This window comes from Ornithorhynchus anatinus, chromosome 5, assembly GCF_004115215.2.
Source record: "Ornithorhynchus anatinus isolate Pmale09 chromosome 5, mOrnAna1.pri.v4, whole genome shotgun sequence".
Classification (NCBI taxonomy): Eukaryota; Metazoa; Chordata; class Mammalia; order Monotremata; family Ornithorhynchidae; genus Ornithorhynchus; species Ornithorhynchus anatinus.
Genome location: NC_041732.1, coordinates 66457581 through 66480042, shown reverse-complemented (window position 1 = coordinate 66480042; position 22462 = coordinate 66457581). Strand labels below are relative to the sequence as shown.

Sequence of the window (22462 nt, the reverse complement as noted above, 5' to 3'; positions counted from 1 at the left end):
GTTGGTAGACAACGTTCCCTGTCCATTAGGAATTTACAGTCTAGAGGGGGAGGCAGACATTAAAAGAAGGTGGACATGTACATAAGTGCTGTGGGGCTGAGGGTGGAGTGAATATCAAGTGCTTAAAGGGTAGAGATTCAAGTAGATAGGTGGCACAGGAGGGAGAGACAGTAGGGGAAATGAGAGTTTAGTCAGGGAATACCTCCGAGGAGATGTGATTTTTAAAAATAAGACTCTGAAGGTCGGGGAGAGTGCTGGTCTGGGGTATATGAGTGTGGAGGGAGTTCCAGGACAGAGGTAAGACAGATAGGCAAGGGATTGGCAGTGAGATAGACAAGATCAAGGTATGGTGAGTAGGTTGGCAAAGTGTGCCTTCATTCATTAAATCATATTTATCGAGTGCTTACTTTGTGCAGAGCACTATACTAAGCGGTTGGAAAGTGCAACTCGTCAGCAGAGGCAATCCCTACCCAATGGGTTTACAGTCTAGAAGGAAATTAGGGAAGTAAGGTAAATGGGAGCAAGATGATTGTGTGCTCTAAAGCCAATGGTAAGGAGTTTCTGGTTGTTGCGGAAGTAGTTGGGCAACCCCTGGAGGTTCTTTAAGACTGGGGAGACATGGACTTAATGTTTTTTAAAGTGAAATGATCCGGGCAGCAGAGTAAAGTATGCACTGGAGTGGGGAGAGGCAGGAGGCTGGAAGGTCAGCAAGGAGGCTGGTGGCAGTAGCCAAGTTAGGATATGATGAATTAGGATCAGCACAGTAGCAGTTTTGACAGAGAAGATAGGGAAGATATTGTGAAGTAGAACCGACAAGATTTAGGGACTGACTGAATATGTAGGTTGAATGAGAGAGGTGAGACGAGGAAAATGCCAAGATCACAGGCTTGTGAGACCGGAAGGGTAGTGATGTTGTCTCCAGTCATGGGAAAGACATGGGGAGGACAGAGTTCGGGTGTGAAGATGAGTCTTGTTTAAGACATGTTTAGACCATGACTAGTTATTTATTGAGCACTTAAACTGTTCTGAGCATCTGGGAAAGTGTTCAGTTTGGGAAAGTGCCAAACAGTTGAGTTGTCAGACCCAATGGAGCTTACAGCCTATAGGAAATTCCACTGCCTCCATGAACCCATTCTGGACATCCAATCCCATGTCTCTCGTCATTCATCACCCCTTGCGTTTGCCCATCTGTTTCCACATAATGTAAATAGTTATTTAAATTAGTACTCTCCCAAATGCTTAGTACAACATCCTGCACACAGTAAGCACTCAATAAATATGATGGATTGATTGACTGTCAGAATATAGTGATAGGATGATGATGATAGAATAGTGATGATAGCACTTAAGTGCTTACTAGATCCCAACCCTGCAGCACTTATGTGCATATCTTTGAATTATATAGTATAAATTGCTTATTCATATTAATGCCTGTCTCCTCTAGACTGTAAGCTCAATATGGGCAGGGAATGTGGCTGCTAATTCTGCTGTATTGTGCTCTTCCAAGTGCTTAGTATAGTGCTCTGCACATAGTAAGCCCTCAAATGCCATTGATTGATACCTATTGAGTCCGTAGGGCAGACTGTAAGCTCCTAAAAGGAGAGGTGACTTTTTAAAACTTATTCTAACATTGTTCAGCACTGTACCATATGCAACTGGAGAAGCAACAGAGCCTAGTGGGAAAAGCATGGGCCTGGGAGTCAGCAGACTTGGTCTTTAATCCTGGTTCCTCCACTTGTCTGCTCTGTCTCTTGAATAAGTCACTTAATTTCTCTGGGTCTCATTTATCTCATCTGTAAAATGGGGCTTAAGACCGAGAGCCCCAAGGTGGACTGCGTCCAATCTTGTATCTACCCCAGTGCGTAGTACAGAGCCTGGCACAAAGTAAGCGCTTAACAAATATCATTAATAAACAAAAAAGAAAAATTGGATGACTGCCGTTGGGTGAGCGTGATACAGTCTGGTAAACTAAACTCAGGTGGGAATTCTGAGAGTTCATTCATTCGTATTTGAGTGCTTACTGTGTGCAGAGCACTGTTGATAACTCACTTTTGGGAAAATGCGTATTTTTAAATCACTGGATCATGCGGGGGTGGAACTTCACAGCGACAGGAGCAACTCCAGTTCCCCAGGCCCATGGGCTATAGGGAGTGTAGTTCTTACACTACACTCATCCAACCCATCCAACCTTTCTGGGGTCTTTATTCCCAGTTTCAGGAGAAATGCCTAGAGTGGCTCTGGAAATGGCTGGGAATGTATCTACTGTACTCTCCCAAGTGCTTAGTACCGTCCCCTGAACACTGTAAGCACTGAGTAAATATCTTTGATTTCAGGATCAACCAGTCAAACCAGGTTTGGCGATGGTCATGATAGCTGGTAATTTTCAAAGCCCAACTATTAGATTATAGCTTCAAGGGCGGTTTGACAACCCACCCCCATTCTTAAATTCTCTCTGAAGCCAAACAGTGAGAGACTGCCCCCCCCGCAAACCAGAATTTCCTGAATGGGCTTTTTTTTTTCCGCTGAGCATTTAGTACAGTGCTCTACACATTGTAAGTGCTTAGCAGATACTATTGGTCGATTGATTGTCTAGTTCTTCGTATGCTCTTTGTAGTTTTGGTTTAAACCTGACCGCAATGTGTCCCCCATGTGATTCTCTTCTAGAGTTTGGATTATGATCGCTGTATCAACGATCCCTACCTGGAAGTGTTGGAGAGCATGGATAACAAGGTGGGACCCATTTCCTTCAGGGATTAAGAGGTCTACAGAAGCTTTCTGTATTTAGAACTTTGCTGTTCCTTTGACTGTTAAAAAAGTATCCTCCATCTCCCCGCCCCGAGCTGAGAGATTACTAGTTGCATATCTGCTTGTTTCTCTCATGGCCCCCCTGCTGCTCTGCCTGATCCAGAACCTCACAATCATCCAGCCTTTTATTTTAGTGGCCTCCCCAGTGCCCCCATGATCCTCTCACATCAGGTCGGCCATTCCCGTCTTTAAAATGGACGTCGATCTTCCCCGGTCCGGTCTGGTTGGGCGAGCCTCGTTTCTCTTGCCTCTGTCACCTTGACTCTGTCTCAAAAATATCTTGCTCTTCTCCCGACCACCCAGAAAGGTCGACGGTATGAGGCGGTGAAGTGGATGATGGTGTTTGCCATTGGAGTCTGCACAGGACTGGTAAGGAGACTGAGCATGGGGAGAGGGAGCAAAGTGGGCTAAAGGAGAGGGGTTGGCCAAACAGAGAGTGTGTGTCTTTCCCTCTTTCCCTCCTATATCCTGTCTCTGTTTCTCCTCTGAATCCTGAATTAGTTTGTGTTCCTGCAAAGTGCCTTGGGGGAACTGCACTATGGCTGCGTAGTAGATTCTCGTAACCAATCCCAAGTCTCCCCAGAAATCTGCTTTTTACAGAGGTGTTAATACTGAAGTGGCAACAGGGATGAGCCCCAGTTGTATTTGAACATACCCTAGATCCACGAGTGCATGCTTACCCACACGCACCCACACACACAGAGCAGTTACCTGCTTCTGAGCTTCAGCACAGCTGCCTACAGCTGTGCAACCCATCCAGAGTGGTTTTGCTACACTTCCTGTAAAGTGGTTTTCACTTTTTGGTTTCCCTGTTGGAGTTGGTTTGGGGACTGCTGAGCTTAGGGATGTGAAATTGTTCCCCAAATCTTGTGAGGTCCACCCCACCTCAGACGTTTTGTGGTTCAGATGGGTGCCCCAGAATTTTGCCCCATGCAGGCTGCCATTCAGTTGGACCGGCCTGGGCATTGGGATTTTGAACTTCCACTGAACAGGAAGAGAGGGGAGGGAATCACCAGGAGTTCTTCCGGTGGGAGGAGCCCCCAGCCCGGCTGTGCCCGTTGGCCTCGGGTACCACCAGCAGAGCTTGGAACTCCAGCACCCAGAAGGAAAGACGGAGAAAAATCCTTGGGAACCCCTGGAGTGAGGGTGTGCCCAAGCTTGTCTTCCCTTCCTTGTCACCTGAGGCGGGCAGCTGAAGCCTCAGGAGGGCCGGATGGAGGGAGCAAGATCCCCGAGTCTTAAGTGGCAGAAGGACCGATTTAAAGTCTTATCAGAAGTTCTCTGTAATGAGAAATCTAATGTGGTGGTAATTTTTCGTGAGTTTATTTTGAACATCAAATCCACTACGGTGACTGGATTTCTTCAGGGACTTTGAAAAATGGTCATAAGTGAAAGACTTCTATTAGGGCTGTCTACTAGTCAGTCAATCAGTTATACTTACCGAGCACTTATTATATGCAGAGCACTGTACTAACACTTGGGAGAGTCCATTGTAACACACATTCCCGTCTCAGAACGAGTTTACTAGAAAGTGACTTTGCCATGTTCCGTGGGCTGGATGGCATGGGGGATGGGTTGACTCACCAGTTAAAAATATTGCCCCTCTCTGCGGTACTACAGCGTGATCGGCCTGAATTCTCTGTTTCCCTTTGGCCGTAGCCCCGTGTGTGATGAGGCAGCCCTTTGAAGCGGTGTGGTTGCATCGTCCAGACAGTCTTACCGAGCAGAGAATTCCTACTCTTCGGGTAGAGATACAGAAGCAGCATGACCTAGTGGATAGAGCACAGGCCTGGGGTCAGAAGGACCTAGGTTCTAATCCCGGCTCTGCTGCTTACCAGCCGTGTGACCTTGGGCAAGTCACTTCCTTTCTTGGTACCTCAGTTACCTCATCTGTAAAATGGAGATTAATACTTGTATCTACCCCAGCGATTAGTACAGTGCCTGGCCTATAGAAAGCGCTTAAATACCTTAAAAAAAAAAAAAGAAAAATGGATGGATGATAAAATTGCTACCCCATGGTCATTTCAATGAGCAGATTGTTTTCATTCCATAGGACTTTAGTTGGGGGGATTCAGGAACTCCAACTACCAGTTCAGTAGGGCTGGCTCCAAAGTGAGCGATTTGCCTCTATGAGTGAAATTGTTTGATGCAAGATTCTCCCATCCTTTCCTTCCCCAGGTGGGTCTGTTGGTTGACTTCTTCGTACGACTGTTCTCGCAACTCAAGTTCCGGGTGGTGCAGTCTTGTATCCTTTCCATTGTTCTTGGTGTTTCCTGGAGCCATCCAGGTGCTTCTCTGTTGTGATCAGGCTAAATAGGAAAAGCACACACCTTTGGTGGAAAGGAGTGCTTGTTAACCAATCACTCAGTTATGGGCCCCTCACCGGTTTCTCAGCAGAATCAGCAGAGAGAAGCAGCATGGTCCTGTGGATCGAGCAGGGCCCTGGGAGTCAAAAAGATCTGGGTTCTAATCCCAGCTCCACTACTCGTTTGCTGCGCAAACTTGGGCAAGTCTCTTTGCTTCTCTGTGCCTCCGTTCCCTCATCTATAAAATCAGTCAGTGGTACCTATTGAGTGCTGCACTATAGTGCTAGGGAGAGTCCAATATAACAGACACATTCCCAGTCCATTAGGAGTTTACAGTCTAGAGGGGGAGACAGACATTAATATGGGGTGTGGGGAAAGGACTGAGTCCAACCTGATTAGTTTGTATCTTCCCCATTGCTTCTCTCTTATGAATCAATGACTCATCGTAGCAAGAGAGTTTGCATATGCCAATGAAGCTTACAACCATTCCTTTGAGAAATATTCTCTCATCAGGGTTACCCGTAATGAACAGCTTTAAGCTGACGCGTCAGACAAAGTAGCTTCACCTGTGTTGGTCAGCAGCGCCTGGGAAAGAGTCAAAGGCAGTTGAACAAATGATCAAAATTTTGATCCAAGACAGTGCCAGAGACTTCAGTTTTTACTGTGCAGAAGAAGGCAATGGTAAGCCACTTTGGTATTTCTGACCAAGAAAACTCTGTGGATAAAAATTCATAAAGTCCCTGTGAATCGGAAACAACTCGGTAGCATTTGACGATGATCCCAGTGCTTAGTACGGTGCCTGGCACATAGAGCTTAACAAAATACCATTTTTTTTAAAAAAAAGAATCCTAGGGGGAGACTAGAAAACAACTAGGGGGTGATGGGATGCATCAGGGATTGAAAGTTGAAGAGTGGAGAACTAATTTCCTAAAGGGTAACCATCTGACCCATCTGGCAACCAATAGATTCCCAACATCGGCACCTTCAGGGTGATTTGAGGAGATGGAAACACTCCAGGGGCATTAATCAGCCTTTTCTCTTGCCAGCCAGGCAGGTTGACAAGAGCTTAAGAAAACCTGAGGGTCAGCTTCGACACTCCCTGAATCTTGACCCTTTTAGCTCTGCTGTCCTTAATTGTTTTTTGCACTGCTCATGTGCTCCAGACTGTAGTCCCCTGGCTTTCAGCTTCTCCACAGGATTCCTGTGGCTCCCAAAAGTACCGACATTTTGGAGCCATTTTTCCTTTGTCCGCGCCTGTTGCAAGGCATTGCCCTGTGTCCAGTTGGATGGTCCAGAGCAACCGCGGTGCAGCCATTATGCAGCAGCTTTGAGTGCAGAGCCCTTAGGGTAGGGCTGCACTGGAGCACGGTACACATTCGGCATGAAATTAGAATGGCAACGGAGCCCTCTGGTCGATGGTTTGCAGGAATTGGTCTCAGTTTCTGAAAGAGCCATGCAGCACCTCAGGTCTTTGCTGGAAATGGAGTCTCCGGCAGAGGTCACGGTCGGGATCAGGATGTGAAGCAACCAGACCCTGTGCGTGTTAGGAGAGGAAAGAACCGCAGCCTCAGGTCCCAGCCTGCGGGCCCACGTTTTCCTTGACGCGGTTCCCGCAGCGGTGGAAGAGTGCAGTGAAAAGGGCTGCCTGGCCTTGTCTCTCCTCGAGCTCTTGGGTTTTAACCTGACATTCATCTTCTTGGCCAGCTTGCTCGTCCTGATTCAGGTGAGTTGCACTGGATGGAAATTTCTAGCTGATTTTGAGTCCATCCAAAGTTTCTTCTCCCATACAAGTGAAAGGGGATTTCAGGAATCCCTGCATGTTGAAAATCTCTTATTCTGTCAATCAGTTCTGGCAGGATCAGCCTTTCTCCTGGGAGTCAGAAGGACCTGGATTCTAATCCCAGCTCTTCCATGTGTCTGCTATGTGACGTTGGGCAAGTCACGTAACTTCTCTGTGTCTCAGTTACCTCAATGTAAAATGGGGGTTAAGACTGTGCGCCTATGTGGAGTATGGCCTGTACAGTCTGATTAGTTTGTATCTACTCCAGTGCTTAGTACAGTCCCTTGTCACATAGTAGTTGCCTAACAAATACCATTTCAAAAGAAAAATTAGTGGTATTTATTGAGCACTTTTTGGTGCAGGGCACTGTACTGAGTGTTTGGGAAAGTACAGTACAATAGAGTTGGTAGACTCGATCCCTGCCCTCAAGGAGCTTACGATCTAGACAGACTTGAAAATAATAATGATGTTGGTATTTGTTAAGCGCAACGCTGGGGTAGGTACAGGGTAATCGGGTTGTCCCACGTGAGGCTCACAGTCAATCCCCATTTTACAGGCGAGGTAACTGAGGCCCAGAGAAGTTAAGTGACTTGCCCACAGTCACAGCCGACAAGTGGCAGAGCCGGGATTCGAACCCATGACCTCTGACTTCAAAGCAATTACTGATAGGGGAGGCAACGTAGTACACAGCTTGCTAGGTACACGAGTACTGGGAGAGTTGGGGACAAGTACCTGTGTGCTTAAGTTCTCTCTCTTTAGCCTTTCTCGTGGGGGGAGTCATCAACCAAGGGGTCATCGTGCCTGCGTCTGTTTCTTTGGCCTGGGAAAGGGACCTGGAGACTACAGGGCCGGCCCAGGAGGCTGCTTCTCCTTTCCATCCCACCCCCCCAGCCCAAGCTGTCGCGGAGGGTCGACCAGCAACGGGTGGGAGTGTGAGTCCGCATTGTGTGTCTTCTCCCCATCAGCCAGTGGCAGCGGGCTCTGGGATTCCCGAGATCAAGTGTTACCTGAACGGCGTCAAAGTGCCCGGGATCGTCCGCCTCCGTACCCTGGTGTGCAAAGTGTTGGGCGTGCTCTTCAGCGTGGCAGGCGGTAAGAAAGGCTCCCCGCTCGCTCACCAACTTTCTCCACCCACAGATAGGAGGGGAGGAGGGCCAGGGTGATCACTCGGACTCTAGCCGGGAGCCAGATGGGTAGAGTTTTTCAAGAGTGCCCCGGGGGAGGCGTTGAAGTATAAAAGGAATTTTCTCCTAAAACCTCTGAGATGACTTTAAACGGGATCTGGTTTATATGGACCACTCTCGGTCCCCTGTTAAGGTGGTCGTCACTTGCAGATTCTCATGGCTAGGGTTCAGGGTTTTTAGAAGGGGTGAACTAAGTTGGTTTTTATGAATGAAAGCCTTCTATTATTTGATCTGTTCCCTCACTGACTTATATTCAGGTCTCTTCGTTGGGAAGGAGGGACCCATGATCCACAGTGGTGCAGTTGTAGGTGCTGGATTGCCCCAGGTAAGAGGTGACTGTCTCCTTGGAAAGTGGGCTCTGCCTCTTAATAGAAGGGAGAGGCTTGTGGCCTGGTGGAAAGAGGCAGAGCACCTGGATTCTAATCTCAGCTTGCCTGCGGTGAACCTTCTAATGTGACTGTTTCCTCATCTGTAAAATGGGGCTTCAATACCTGTTCTCACCCCCCTACGGACCGTGAACCCACGTTTGGGACAGGACCGGTGTCCGACCTGATCGTCATGTGTCCACCCCACTGCTTAGTATAGCGTTTGTTACATAGTAAACACTCGACAAATGTCACGTTATTGTTATTAAGGGCCAAGCTGATGGTAGCACTTGTCAAACAGGAGAGAGATCTGGGGCACTGATTGAAACACTGCCCCAGGATTTGGGTTTCCTGGTGTTGGCCTGGGATAGGCTGGGAAGAATTCTTGTTCCCAGATCCTGCTCGGATTTGGGGATGTTGAGAATTGAAGCTCTGCAGCTTTCTAGAACAACCAGTCTCCAGGGCCTGGCAGAGCCCTTTAGTTATAGAAAGCCGCTTTATGCTGAAACCCCAGAATCCTAGAAACCTGTTGAGCTTCCCGTAGGTGAAAGGAAATCTTGTATTCTGAGTAATTACTGATGGGCACCTCGGGAACTTGTTTAACTGGCTTACTGGGACAACCAGTAAATTAAAGCGCCGGAGCTGAACTTGCCAAGGCAGAGGTGATCACTAAGGAGGTTTGGGGTGCCCATCTCACCCCGAAGCACCTTCCCAGGGTGTGGTTCTGAGCGGTCCTGGGTCCCTGTCCCCTTTCCAGCTCCTGAACTGGTATCCCCAACTGGGAAAGAATCCCATTCTTGCATGCATGCTCTCAATCACATTTAACACCCAAAGGTTTCGCTCCCATTCCCACCACAGCGTATTTGGCCAAGAACCCAGCCCTTTCCACTGAGAGGCTAGAAGGGAAATTCCCGAACTCTGAAATGGGATGCAACCTAGGAATTCGAGCCCATCAGTTCCCTGGAGAGGTCGGTCCCTCCCTGAGAGGATTCTTGAGCATCTCATCGAGCCCCCCCGCCTGATGGTAGAACTGTTTGTCCCCTCCATGGTGGAAGTTCGCCCTAGCACCATTGGTAAAGCCCCTGGGACGTTGTGGGTATAAAAGAGATTTTAATTGTCAAAGCAAGTGTCTCCCTCTTCCTTAAGTCGTTTTGTTCATTACTGATCCTGATCCCTGATCCCAGATCCCAAAGGCCTCACTTTGTTTGCTTTCTTCTCCCTTTCAGTTCCAGAGCATCTCCTTCCGGAAGATCCAGTTCAACTTCCCCTATTTCCGCAGTGACCGGTAAGAAGGGGTCGGAGGTGGAGGGTGGTCTTTTAAGAAGCCATTCTAGACATGAGAAATCAGTTCAGCTGTGCCAGTCCGATTTCTGTTCCACCCTGCGGAGGGCCAGGATGAACTGGATCTCAAAGTGCTCACCTGACTCCACTCCTTCTCTGCCAGATCCAGCTTCTAAATCTAGAGAGGGTGTCATTCTCAGTGAAGTTTTTCAATAAGGATCCTGTTCCAACTTTTCTTTCATTCTCACTTAGTCGCTCATGCAGAGAAGCACGAGAAGCGGCTTAATAATAATAATTCTGGTGTTTGTTAAGCACTTATTGTGTGCCAGGCACTGTACTAAGCACTGGAGTGGATACAAACAAATTGGGATGGACACAGTCCCTGTCCCACGTTAGACTCATCGTCTTAATCCCCGTTTTACAGATGAGGGAACTGAGGCACAGAGAAGTGAAGTGACTTGCCCAAGGTCACACAGCAGGCAAGTGGCGGAGCAGGGATTAGAACCGACGACCTTCTGACTTCCAGCCCCGTGGTCTATCCACAATGCCATGCTGCTTCCCATGCAGTGTGGCCTAGTGGATTGGACACCGTCCTGGGAGTCAAGGTACCTGGGTTCTAATCCGGCTCCAGTCCGGGTTCCATCACTTGCCTGCTGTGTGACTTCGAGCCAGTCATCTAACTTCTCTGTGCTTCAGTTTCCTCCTCATCTGTAAAATGGTGATTCAATTCCTGTTCTCCCTCCCTGCTAAACCATGAGCCCCTTGTGGGACAAGGGTTGTGTGTGACCTGATCAGTCATATGTGCTCTTATTATGTACAGAACGCTGTACCAAGCATTTGGAAGAGAAGAGTATAATAGATTTGGTAGGCATGTTCCCTGCCTACAAATACTAACAAATACTATCATTATTATTAATAATAATAATTATTCAGCAACTTCCGGGTTTAGAGGCACTGTACCCTATCTCTTTTCCACATTCAATGAGAGTCCTTCTAATTGGCAGTTCCCCTGAGAAGAGCTTAGGGCTTTTGACATCTTCATTTAGCTACTATTGATGCTGTGGTTTTCTGAGAGGCAGACCTGGGGTGGACGGGTTGGGTAGTGCCTCAGAGAATCCTTGATTGGCCTCTGGAGAGTTAAAGGTTCGATCAGTGGTATTTATCGAAGGCTTACTGCATGCAGGACACCGTGTTCGGCTCTTGGGAGAGTACAGTATAACAGAGTTGATAGTCTTGTTCTCTGTCTCTGTAGTTCAGTCTAGAGGAGGATATGGAATTAGAAGCAGAACCAGCATGGCCTAGTGGAAAGAGCATGGGTCTGGGAGTCAGAGGAGTTGGGTTGTAATCCCAGCTCTGACAATTGGTTGCTGAGTGACCTTGGGCAAGTCACTTAACTTTGGGCCTCTGTTCCTTCAACTGTAAAATGGGGATTAAATGCCTGTTCTTCCCTCGATTTAGATTGGGAGCCCCACGTGGGACAGGGTTTGGGTCCAACCTGATTGATTTGCATCTACCCCAATGCTTAGTACAATATTTGACATTTAGTAAGCGCTTAACGAATACCATAATAATCATAATGCACGTCATAGAAGTTTCCCTTTTCCCTGCCAAGTCTTCAGCTGCGACTTCCCAGACCGGTTTTTGTCTCCCACGTTTTTCCTACGGAGGCCTAACTCCCGCAAGCAACATTTCATCCGAGGGGAGTAACTGATCTAGGAATGCGTGGCCGAGTCTATCCCAAGTTCCCTCCCTTCTAGCTCCGATCTGGGAATTTCCCTTATCGTCCTGCCTGTCCGCCTCTCTATGACTCCTATACCTTGTCTCTCTCCTCTCCGTTTAGGGACAAGCGAGACTTTGTGTCGGCAGGTGCCGCCGCGGGTGTTGCTGCAGCTTTTGGGGCCCCAATCGGGGGCACTCTGTTCAGCTTGGAAGAGGGTTCGTCCTTCTGGAACCAGGGACTCACCTGGAAAGTGGTGAGAAGCAGCTTGGAGTATTGAATGGAACATGCATTGTTTCTGGGATGGCTAGGAAGATGGTGGGCTGGAGACTTAAACACTTAGAAAACACCCAGGTTCATGGATTTGACTGAGAACAGACTTAGGTTGGGTTAAACCAATGGTCCATTCAACCCAACTCTGTTTCTGTCAGGGGAAATAGGATGCTTGGAGGAACGAAGAATGGCTACCTCCCTTGGCATCCAGCCTAATGGCTAGGAATGGACCTTCTTGGATTTTTGGGCATTCCATCTAATCTCCAACTTTCCCTCAAACCCCCTCTTAAAGCACTTCAGATTTTGAAAGTCTCTCACACCTTGTTACCTCTGTAATGGGGTGAAGTGGTTGAGTTCTGACCTATGCCATTGTTAAAGACGCCTGCTCCGGAGTAGCTATGGTGAAAGGGTTCTTGTTTTGTAGGTGCATTGAATTTAGAAGTCCCCAGAGCTCCAAAATCTAACTTAGAGGTTACCGGATTATAAAGCTCGTATGGAGGAAAAAAGGGCGGAAAAGCAATCTTGTCACTGATGAATGTTTCCTTCTTCCCATCCCCCCTCCTTCCCAGCTCTTCTGCTCCATGTCTGCCACCTTCACCCTGAACTTCTTCCGCTCTGGGATTCAGTTTGGAAGTTGGGGTGCCTTCCAGCTCCCTGGACTGCTGAACTTTGGGGAATTCAAGGTGGGTATTGTCTTGCCCCCTTGGGATTTCTTGGGTGGGCTTAAAAATTGGGTCTAAGATGAGAACAAGCGTTGTTGCCTAGTAGATGGAGTATGGGCTTGGAAGTTAGAAGGATTTAAGTTCTAATCTTGGCTCCACCACTTGTCCGCTGTGTGACCTTCAGCAAGTCACTTCGCTTCTCTGTGACTCAGTTCCCGTATCTGTAGAATGGGGATTAAGACTGTGAGCCAGCCCCATGTGGACAGGGACCGTGTCCAACCTGACAACCCTGTATATACCCCAGGACTTGGTACAGTGCTTGGCACATAGTAAACACCTAAATACTCTAAAAAAAGAAAGAGAGAAGGGCCAGCTGGGAGGAAAAGCTGAGATTTCCAGCCACGTGAGGGAAAACTCGGCTTCTCTTTGGGCAACCAGTCCACGTCTCTCATTCATTCAGTCGTTCATTCGTATTTACTGAGTGGTTACTGTGTGCAAAGACTTTACCAAGTGCTTGAGAAAATACAATATAGTGATAAAGAGATATATTCCCTGCCCACAACAAGCTTACGGTCTAGAATCTCTGTTGTGTCCAGTGCTCAATATTGCCATGGGTTGAGTGACTCTGTTATAGGGGCTTTAGCATCCGCTCTGCTTCCCCTGTGCTGTCCCTTCCTGGTCTCACTGGCACACGCTTTCTTTCTCTCACTCTCTTTCTGTCTTTCTCTTTCTCTCTCTCTCTCTCTTCCTCCCTCCCTCTCTCTCTCTCACCTTCCCCAGTGCTCTGACTCTGATAAAAAATGCCACCTCTGGACAGCTGTGGACTTGGGGTTCTTCATCGTGATGGGGGTCATTGGGGGCCTCCTCGGAGCCACTTTCAACTGCCTGAACAAGAGGCTCGCAAAGTACCGCATGCGCAACGTGCATCCGAAACCTAAGCTTGTCAGGTATCCGTGCCGCCGGGTTCCCGCCGGGCTCCTGCCGGGTCCCTGCCGGATTCCCGCCTGCCTCGGCACATCTGATTACTTGCTCGGATCCATCCCTCCCGGGAGGGGGAGGGGATCCGCTGCCACTGGGCCCTGGGGCTTTCATCCACTCTCCTCCCCGAGCAGAAGCCTACAGCTCTAAACAGAAGCGGAAAGTCCATCCCGCTTCGACAGCAAACGGGCCAAGGGGGCCGGGTTCCTGAGGTGAACAGAGTCAGCGAGGGGCCTTGATTTTGCCATTTGGGGAGGGGGTATAAATGAGATAGCAGAGGTAAAAGGGTCAGGCGGGATCTTCCCCTCAGAGCTAACTGCTTTCACCTCCGTTTGCCCTGGACACTGGTAGTAGGACATGGTGATTAAGCAACCTGATTGCCCGGCCGGTCAGTCTCAGGCCGTTGGCTGCAGTGGTACCGTGAGTCCACCTGATGGGTTCTGCAGACCCCTAGGCTAGGCGATGAGGTTAATGCGGCGATGCTGTTTGGAGAAGGGCCTTGCGGGGGTTTTTTTGTTTCTTTTTTGTTGTTTTTCCCGAGGTGGGTTTGTCTTCCCTGAGCAGGACCTGTCTCCTCTTGTGTTTCCAGGGTCCTAGAGAGCCTGTTGGTGTCACTGGTGACCACAGTTGTGGTGTTCGGGGCTTCGATGGTCCTGGGAGAATGTCGGCAGGTGTCGTCCGCGAGTCCGAGCGGTAATGGCTCCTTCCACCCACAGGTGAGGCGTGTGCCGCCCTTGCCCTGCTTTGCCTCGGTTTCTCCCAGGAGAAAGCTGAGCAGCAATAGATCGTTCTTATGGGGATGGGAGGGTCTGTGATCGTGAAGATTGTTGGTCTCATCCTCGAAAAAGGCCACTGCAAGCAAAATAAACAGAGCGTGTGCCATGTTGGGAACTTCCAATCAGGAGAAGCGGTGTGGTCTAGTGGGTAGCGCATGAGCTGCGGAGCCAGAAGGACCTAAATTTTAATCCCGGCTCTGCCGCTTGTCTGCCGAGTGACCTTGGGCAAGTCAGTTAACTTCTCTGTGCCTCAGTTAACTCATCTATAAAATGGGGAGTAAGACTGGGAGCCCCATGTGGTTCATGGACTGTGTCCAACCTGATTATCTTCTATTCATTCATTCATTCAATAGTATTTATTGAGCGCTTACTATGTGCAGAGCACTGTACTAAGCGCTTGGAATGTACAAATCGGTAACAGAGACAGTCCCTGCCCTTTGACGGGCTTACAGTCTAATCGGGGGACTGTACCCAGCGCTTCGTACCATGTCTGGCACACGGTAAGTGCTTAACAAATGTCATTAAAAAGAGTACAGAACAACAACTTGGCACTTTGGGTTTAATGTTCTGGTGCCCTTCTGTTGCTCTTGTGATTTTTAGAGCAAAGACTCTCAGGGGAGGACTTGGTAGGAGCCTGGGGCCTCTTGCCTCAGAATGACTGTGTATTTCCACCCATTAGAACCCTTCAGAAGATGTGAATTCGAGCATCAAGACCTTTTTTTGCCCCAACGAAACCTACAATGATATGGCTACCCTTTTCTTCAATCCCCAAGAGGTTGCGATACTGCAGCTTTTCCACCAGGACAGTGAGTATCTGCCCCGTGACCCTCAGCGAGTCCCACCCTTCGATGACAGCCGCCCACCTCTGCCTCTAAGCTGGCTCGGCTGCTAACAGCCGGATCTCACGAGGGTCGGGGGGCGCTCGGTTCCTGCTTCTGCTGCTTCCCAGGCCCTTCTGGCAAAGCTTGGCCTCCGCCTGTCCCCTGATAGTTGCCGGGCGCCCATCCCGTTTAGGGGCTGCTCCAGTGGGGAAACAGCAGATCCTCTCTGAGATGGGGAGACAGGGTGTGGCGGGAAAGGAGGAGGGACCCGGGAGAGGTTGGGAAAGTCTGGCAGGCACCGTGGGCCCTCCGGCTCCCGGGGACATGGCCCTTGTCGCTTCTTGTCTTGCAGGTACTTTCAGCCCCATCACACTGGCCTTGTTCTTTGTCCTCTATTTCTTACTCTCCTGCTGGACCTATGGCATTTCTGTGCCCAGCGGCCTGTTTGTGCCCTCGCTGCTCTGCGGAGCTGCTTTCGGGCGCTTGGTTGCCAACGTCCTCAAAAGGTGCGCTCTGCGTGTGTCGACCTGTGTCTCAGGATGATACGGTTGCCCTCAGACCCCTTCCCCCCTCCCCCCGTAGTCATCCAGGTCTGACCTCTGCCCTCGGTCTCCTTCCTTCCTAGCTACATCGGGCTGGACCACCTGTACTCGGGGACGTTTGCCCTGATCGGAGCCGCGGCGTTTCTGGGCGGGGTGGTCCGCATGACCATCAGCCTCACCGTCATCCTGATTGAGTCCACCAATGAGATCACGTACGGGCTCCCCATCATGATCACCCTGATGGTGAGTACCCCTCCCCCCAGTCACCCCGCCCTTCGCAGGATGGCGTAGCAGATAGGGCACGGCGTGGGTTTTAATCCCAGCTCCGCCGGCTGTCTGCCGTGTGGCCTTCGGGAAGCCACTTCACTCCTCTGTGCCTCAGTTACCTCATCTGTAAAGTGGGAATGAAGGCTCTGAGCCCTATGTGGGACAGTTTCTGTGCCCAACCCAATTTGCTTGTATCCCACCCCAGTGCTTAGTAGAGTGCCTGGCACCCAATATGTGCTTAACAATAATTATATAATTATTTATATAGTTAGATTGCACTTATGTCAAAATAAAGTCAAAATTCAAACGGGAGCTAGGATGGAACTGTCCAAGTGGGGCTAACTGAAGGGAGCAGTTATTACACATAAATGCTACCGTAATTACAATTAGTTATCGTGGGACTGGATCCTCTGAAATCTCTTTTTCGTGTTTCAGGTGGCCAAATGGACGGGAGACTTTTTCAACAAGGGCATTTATGATATCCACGTGGGCCTGCGGGGCGTGCCCCTCCTGGACTGGGAGACCGAGGTGGAGATGGACAAGTGAGTCCACGATGACGTTACCTCCTTCCTCCTCCTCCCTCCGAGCGGTGGTTATTAAGAAGTTATTCTGGCAGGACACTACTCAGTGCTGGGTTAGATACAGAAAGATGAAATCAAGACCCCTGGCCTTTAGGGGGGCTTAGACATAAGGCATGACAGAGAACTGAAGTTTATCCTGTAAATGTAATGAAAAATTAAAACACTAAAGCTGCCACCTAATATATCAATTAAGCATAGATTGTAGGACCCTTGAGGGATGGGGTCCTTGTTAAATTCCCACCTGTCTAGTCTTCCCCAGCGCACAGTATCGCGTTCTGCACACGGTAGTTGCTTAATACATATCATTTTCTCCTACTAAACACTACTTGGAGAGGTTTCAGAATTGGTCCTATAAGCGGTTGGGGGAACGTTCCTGAAATGGCCAGAAGGAATGGGATGTAGCTTGCCCCAATCTCAGAAGCCCCCGGATTGGAAAGCCTGAGAAGACCTTTGCGTTAATCAGTCAATAAATGGTACTCGTTGAGCACTTACTGTTTGCAGAGCTCTGTACTAAGCCTTTGGGAAAGTATTCATTCAGTCGTATTTATTGAGCGCTTTCTGTGTGCAGAGAAGTGTACTAAGTGCTTGGAATGTACAAAGTAAAGTACAACAGATTTGGTAGACACGTTCCCTGCTCACAAGGAGCTTATAAACTGGAGGGGGAGAAAGGCAGTAATATAAATAAATTGTAACACGTGAAAATAAGTGCTGTGGGGCTGAGGTAGAGCTGAATAGCAGGTGCCCAAGGGGTACCTTTTTAAATTGTACTTGTGAAGTACTTACCACGTGCCAGGTACTGTAATAAGCGCTGGGGTTCAGAGACGAGTTAATCGGATTGGACACAGTCCCTTTCCCACATGGGACTCGCAGTCTTAATCCCCATTTTCTAGATGAGGTAACCAGAGTCCAGAGGAATTAAGTGACTTGCCCAAGATCACACAGCTGACAAGTGGCAGCACCAGGATTAAAACCCAGTCCTTCTGACATCCAGGTCCTTGCTCCATCCATTAGGCCCTGCTGCTTCTCAATTTGCATCTGTATCTTCTCAGTTTATACCTTTCCAATTCGTAATCATCACGAGAGCCAGGAACTGTAGCGCTCCTTAAAGAGAGGGGCATCTAGAGGACTGTGCTGTGTGCCTTTGGACACGTGGGTCCGGATTCTGAGCCCGACTCATTCCGGTCACCTGTCCCCTGTCTCCCTTGCCCCAGGCTGAGAGCCGGCGACATCATGGAGCCCAACCTGACCTACGTCTACCCGCATACCCGGATCCAGTCCCTGGTCAGCATCCTGCGTACCACAGTGCACCATGCGTTCCCCGTAGTAACCGAGAATCGGGGGAATGAGAAGGAGTTTATGAAAGGGAACCAGCTCATTAGTAACAACATTAAATTCAAGGTGAGTTGGTGGGGGAAGGAACAAGTCACTTTTTTAAAGGGTTATGTGCCCCTCAACCCTCTGTCCAGCGTGAAAGGGCAGTGGCCCAGTTGCAGGACCTGTGGAAAATTAATACTCTGACACTGGGCACGTAGGTCTAATACCTTGGATTTGGGTCCCTTTTTTTGGATCAATCATTCAGTCGTATTTATTGAGCGCTTACTGTGTGCAGAGCCTCGTACTAAGCGCTTGGGAGAGTACAATACAACAGAATCGACAGACGCATTCCCTGCCAACAGTGAGCTCACAGTCCAGAGTGGGAGACAGGCATTAATATAAATAAATTACAGATAGGTGCATGAGTGCTGTGGGGCCGAGGGAGGGGTGAATAAAGGAAGCAAATCAGGGTGACACAATGGAGTGGGGAAAGAGGAAATGAGAACTTAGGGAAGGTTTCTTGGAGGAGATGTCTCTTCAATAAGGTTTTGAAGGTGGGGAGAGTAATTATCTGTCAGATATGAAGACAGGCCATAAGTGCAGGACATGAGCAAGAGGTTGGCGGTGAGGTAGATGAGCTCGAGGTACAGTGAGTAGGTTGGCATTAGAGGACCAAAGTGTATGGGCTGGGTTGGAGGAGGAGAGCAGAAAGGTACGATAGGAGGGGACAAGGTGATTGAGTGCTTTCAAGCTAATGGTAAAGGAGTTTCTTAAAGCTTTTTCCCATCTGACACCCCCCAACCCATCAGGGAGCCAGACGGAGCCAGCCTTCTTTTCCAGTACGTCCTTTGGTCATCGGCAGGACTAGGACTATACTTAGGTCTTCCCCACACTCGAGCCCTAGGCTTTTCCCCACCGATGCTGGGGCCGCCGTAGCCACCTTTCAGGAAGGCCCCCAGATTATAAGTATCCCAAAGAGTTATAAGTATCCCCACCTCTTCTTGCTCCTCAAAATGTCCAGGAAGACCAATGAACAAAGTTAACCCTTTTTTCCAGTCCCCCCGTGAGTGGCCATTGATGAGGCTGAGGAGCTGGTGTTCAAGGTACATACAGAGCTCCTCTGCCACATACTCAGGCAGCCAAGCTGCCTCTGTGGGGTGGCGATCTCTGGGGCATCAAATCCAAGCCACTCTCTGCAAAGTGCCCCCCAGATCCCCCATTCAGCCCGGGCTCCCAGCATCTCTCCCAATCCACTGTGAACCTCCCCCGCCCCGTCCCCCCTTGTCCGCTTGCAGAAATCGAGCATCCTGACCCGAGCGGGCGAGCAGCGGAAACGGAGCCAGTCCATGAAGTCCTACCCGTCGAGCGAGCTCCGCAACGTGTGTGACGAGCACGTAGCCACCGAGGAGCTGGCCGAGAAGGAAGACCTGTTGCAGCAGATGTTGGAGAGACGGTGAGTGACCCCGGCCGGGGACCGAGCCGCTGCGTTTGCCCCTGCCGGCAGGGGGACCCAGAGTCCACTGCACCCTCTGGGGGCTTCTGGGCCGGGTAAAGCCGGACGTCCGCTTGTGGGCCCAGCCCTGGCTTGAGGCCAGTTCGCTCCTCCCCGGAGGCGGTCGTCAGAGGTGACGTGAGAATTTCAAGCGGTTTGGAGAAGGTGGGTTAGAACTCAACCAGCAGAACTCCGGGAGCCATTTGATCTTTGCCCCGCAGATACACGCCGTACCCCAACCTGTACCCAGACCAGTCCCCCAGCGAAGATTGGACCATGGAGGAGCGCTTCCGCCCTTTGACTTTTCACGGCCTCATCCTGCGATCCCAGCTGGTCACCTTGCTGGTCCGAGGCGTCTGTTACGCTGAAAGCCAATCGGTGAGCCCCACGCCTCGAGGGCTCGCTTGGGATTCCGGGCCTGCGCCCTGGGTTGCAGGGAAGAGTCATAGTTCAGGAACTGGTGCGGGGGGGCATTTCGGGACAGAGCTTCCCCGTGAAGCCATGTGGCCTAGAGGAAAGAGCACGAGCCTGGGAGTTGGGACCTGAGTTCTACTCTCAGCTCTGCCACTTGCCTGTTGCGTGACTTTGGGCAAGTCACTTAACTTCTCAGTTTCCTTATCTGTAAAATGGGGATTTAGTACCCGTTCTCCCCGCCCTAAGCCTGTGAACCCCTTGCGGGACAGGGACCATGTCTGACCTGATTATGTTTTGTCTACCGTAGTGCTTAGTACAGTGCTTGACACATAGCAAGTGCTTAACAAATACCACTATTATTATTTTTGTTAGTTTCCTCTCCATAGAGCCCCAGGGAGTCATTATTCACAACCGATGTCTAAGTGTGTTTAATCCAGACTGGGGTTAGAGTTAGGGTTCTAGTACCCAGGTGACTTGGGATAGCCCCAGGATTATTATTATTTGAGAAGCAGCGTGGCTCAGTGGAAAGAGCCCGGGCTTGGGAATCAGAGGTCATGGGTTCGAATCTCAGCTCTGCCACTTGTCAGCTGTGTGACTGTGGGCAAGTCACTCAACTTCTCGGTGCCTCAGTTACCTCAACTATAAAATGGGGATTAACTGTGAGCCTCACATGGGACAACCTGATTACCCTGTATCTTCCCCAGCGCTTAGAACAGTGCTCTGCACATAGTAAGCGCTTAAAAAATGCCAACATTATTATTTCTGCAACGTGCAACCCTGGAAGCAGTTATTTGAATGAGTTCTAAATGCCTCCTCAGTGAAGCTTTTCCAGACACCATTTACCCTTTTAAATGTTTAGGGTAGATGGGAGCGGGAGTTGCTGATGCGGACAGCCTGTAAGATCAGTAAGTCAGCCACTCCAGGGACAGTCAGTCATCCATCAATCAGTGGTTTTTTACTGAGCATTTAAGGTGGCAAGAACTCTGTACTAAACACTTGGGAGAGAGCAAAACAAGAGAGTAGGTAGACATGATCCCTGCCACTAAGGAGCCTATGGTCTATGGAGGGAGACAGACATAAAAAAAAAAATAATGGATATGTCCATAAGGGTAGTGAGGCTAGGGGTGGGTTGAATTTCAAAATACTTAAGGAGTTCGGACGCAAATGCATAGGCGACGCAGAAGGGAGGGCGGATGGGGGAAGTGAGGATTTAGAGGAAGCCTCTTCGAGGAGATAGATGGTTTTGGTAACATTTTGAAGATGGGGAGAGTGGCGGTCTGGAAGAGGACATTTCAGGCCAGAGGGAGGATGTGGTCGAGGGGTCAGCGGTGAGGTAGACGAAGTTGGTACAGTCACTAGGTTGGCTTTAGAGGAGCAAAGTTTGCGGGCTTGCTGTCAAGGTCCTCGGTGTTTCTGCTAGTGCTAGTTTGAATGGAGGCCCCTTTAGCACAAGCTCCTTGAAGACGGCGGTCGTCCCTTTTACCTCTGTTCTGTCCTTCCAGGGTTTAGTACAGTGCTCTGCACTACTCTGTGGGGCGCTCAATAAATACCGTCGATTTGACTTACAGAGTGCTAGCCAGCCTCGCCTTTCGTACGCGGAGATGGCTGAAGATTACCCCCGGTACCCTGACATCCACGACCTGGACTTGACACTGCTGAACCCCCGTATGATTGTGGTGAGAAGTGCGACCTTCCCAGGGTTGGGGAAGGGGAGGGAAGTAAACCCACGACTGGACTAGCTGGACGGGTAGTTCGGGGAGAGAAACCTAACCTCCATGGGCAACTTACTCCATAAAGCATCGCCACCACCCACCCTCAGATTCCCCTCTCCCCGGCCCGGTCAGTTAGCCTTCACCGTTAACGGGAAAAGGGCTCCACCAGAAACTCATGTGTGTTTTGTTCCTCAGGACGTGACTCCTTACATGAACCCCTCACCCTTCACGGTCTCCCCCAACACTCACGTCTCACAAGTCTTCAACCTGTTCAGAACCATGGGCCTCCGACACTTACCTGTGGTGAACGCAGTAGGAGAGGTGAGTCCTTGACTCTCTGCTGGGTTCGAGAAAGAACCAGGTGAGGGTTTAGAGTGCCATAGCTCTGCCCCCAATCTCCTCACACGCCATATCTTTCCTGTTAGATCAACGACAGTGTACCGTATATTCTACCAGTGTGGCTCATTGGAAGGAGCGCGGGCTTGGGAGTCAGAGGTCACGGGTTCTAATCCCGGCTCCGCCGCTAGTCAGCTGTGTGACCTTGGGCAAGTCACTTAACTTCTCTGGGTCTCAGTTACCTCATCTGTCAAATAGGGATTAAAACCGTGAGCTCCACGTGGGACAACCGGATCACCTTTGTATCCCCCAGCGCTTAGAACAGTGCTCTGCACATAGTAAGCGCTTAAATACCACAATTTATTTTTATTTTATTTACTACACTGAGCACTTGTGATCAGAGGGTATCCTCAGCTTTGTCTAGCTGGGGCAAGGATTTGTCATTGGTTCCGGGCCAGGAAACCTCACGACTGTATTAGAGTCTTACGCTCTGCAGGGTGTGAAAATTGGGAACTTTGTCCTCAAGTCTCTCAGAAGCAGTTTGGCCTATTGGAAAGAGCACTGGCCTGGAAGTCAGAGGACCTGGATTCTAATCCTGGTTCTGCCATATGTCTGCTGTGAAACCTTGGCCAAGTCACTTCACTACCCTGTGCCTCAGTTACTACTTCTGCAAAATAGGAGATAAAGCTGTGAGCCCCATGTGGGACAGGGCCTGTGTCCAAACTGATTAACTAGTAACTTCCTAAGTGCTCAGAACAGTGTTTGTCACGTAGTGAGCACTTAACAAAGACCATAATAATGTAAGTCCAAATTTTGGTCCTCCTTTTTCCCCCCCTGTAATTTTTTCTGACTCCCC

The 22462-nt window shown here is 49.6% G+C and overlaps 1 protein-coding gene across 1 annotated transcript in view; it reads left to right on the top strand.

The window, feature by feature from the left end:
* CLCN6 (chloride voltage-gated channel 6) overlaps positions 1-22462 on the top strand; it is a 30705-nt gene that overhangs the window by 4401 nt on the left and 3842 nt on the right. Inside the window, exons 3-22 of the mRNA XM_029065661.1 lie at positions 2665-2730; positions 3109-3174; positions 4984-5050; positions 6728-6834; positions 7857-7983; positions 8333-8400; positions 9667-9725; positions 11562-11694; positions 12281-12394; positions 13154-13320; positions 13941-14067; positions 14807-14933; positions 15301-15454; positions 15574-15733; positions 16193-16299; positions 17550-17736; positions 18948-19105; positions 19366-19522; positions 21127-21234; positions 21466-21591. Coding sequence (XP_028921494.1) covers positions 2665-2730; positions 3109-3174; positions 4984-5050; positions 6728-6834; positions 7857-7983; positions 8333-8400; positions 9667-9725; positions 11562-11694; positions 12281-12394; positions 13154-13320; positions 13941-14067; positions 14807-14933; positions 15301-15454; positions 15574-15733; positions 16193-16299; positions 17550-17736; positions 18948-19105; positions 19366-19522; positions 21127-21234; positions 21466-21591 — 2385 coding nt within the window. The remainder of the gene's footprint in view (positions 1-2664; positions 2731-3108; positions 3175-4983; positions 5051-6727; positions 6835-7856; positions 7984-8332; positions 8401-9666; positions 9726-11561; positions 11695-12280; positions 12395-13153; positions 13321-13940; positions 14068-14806; positions 14934-15300; positions 15455-15573; positions 15734-16192; positions 16300-17549; positions 17737-18947; positions 19106-19365; positions 19523-21126; positions 21235-21465; positions 21592-22462) is intronic.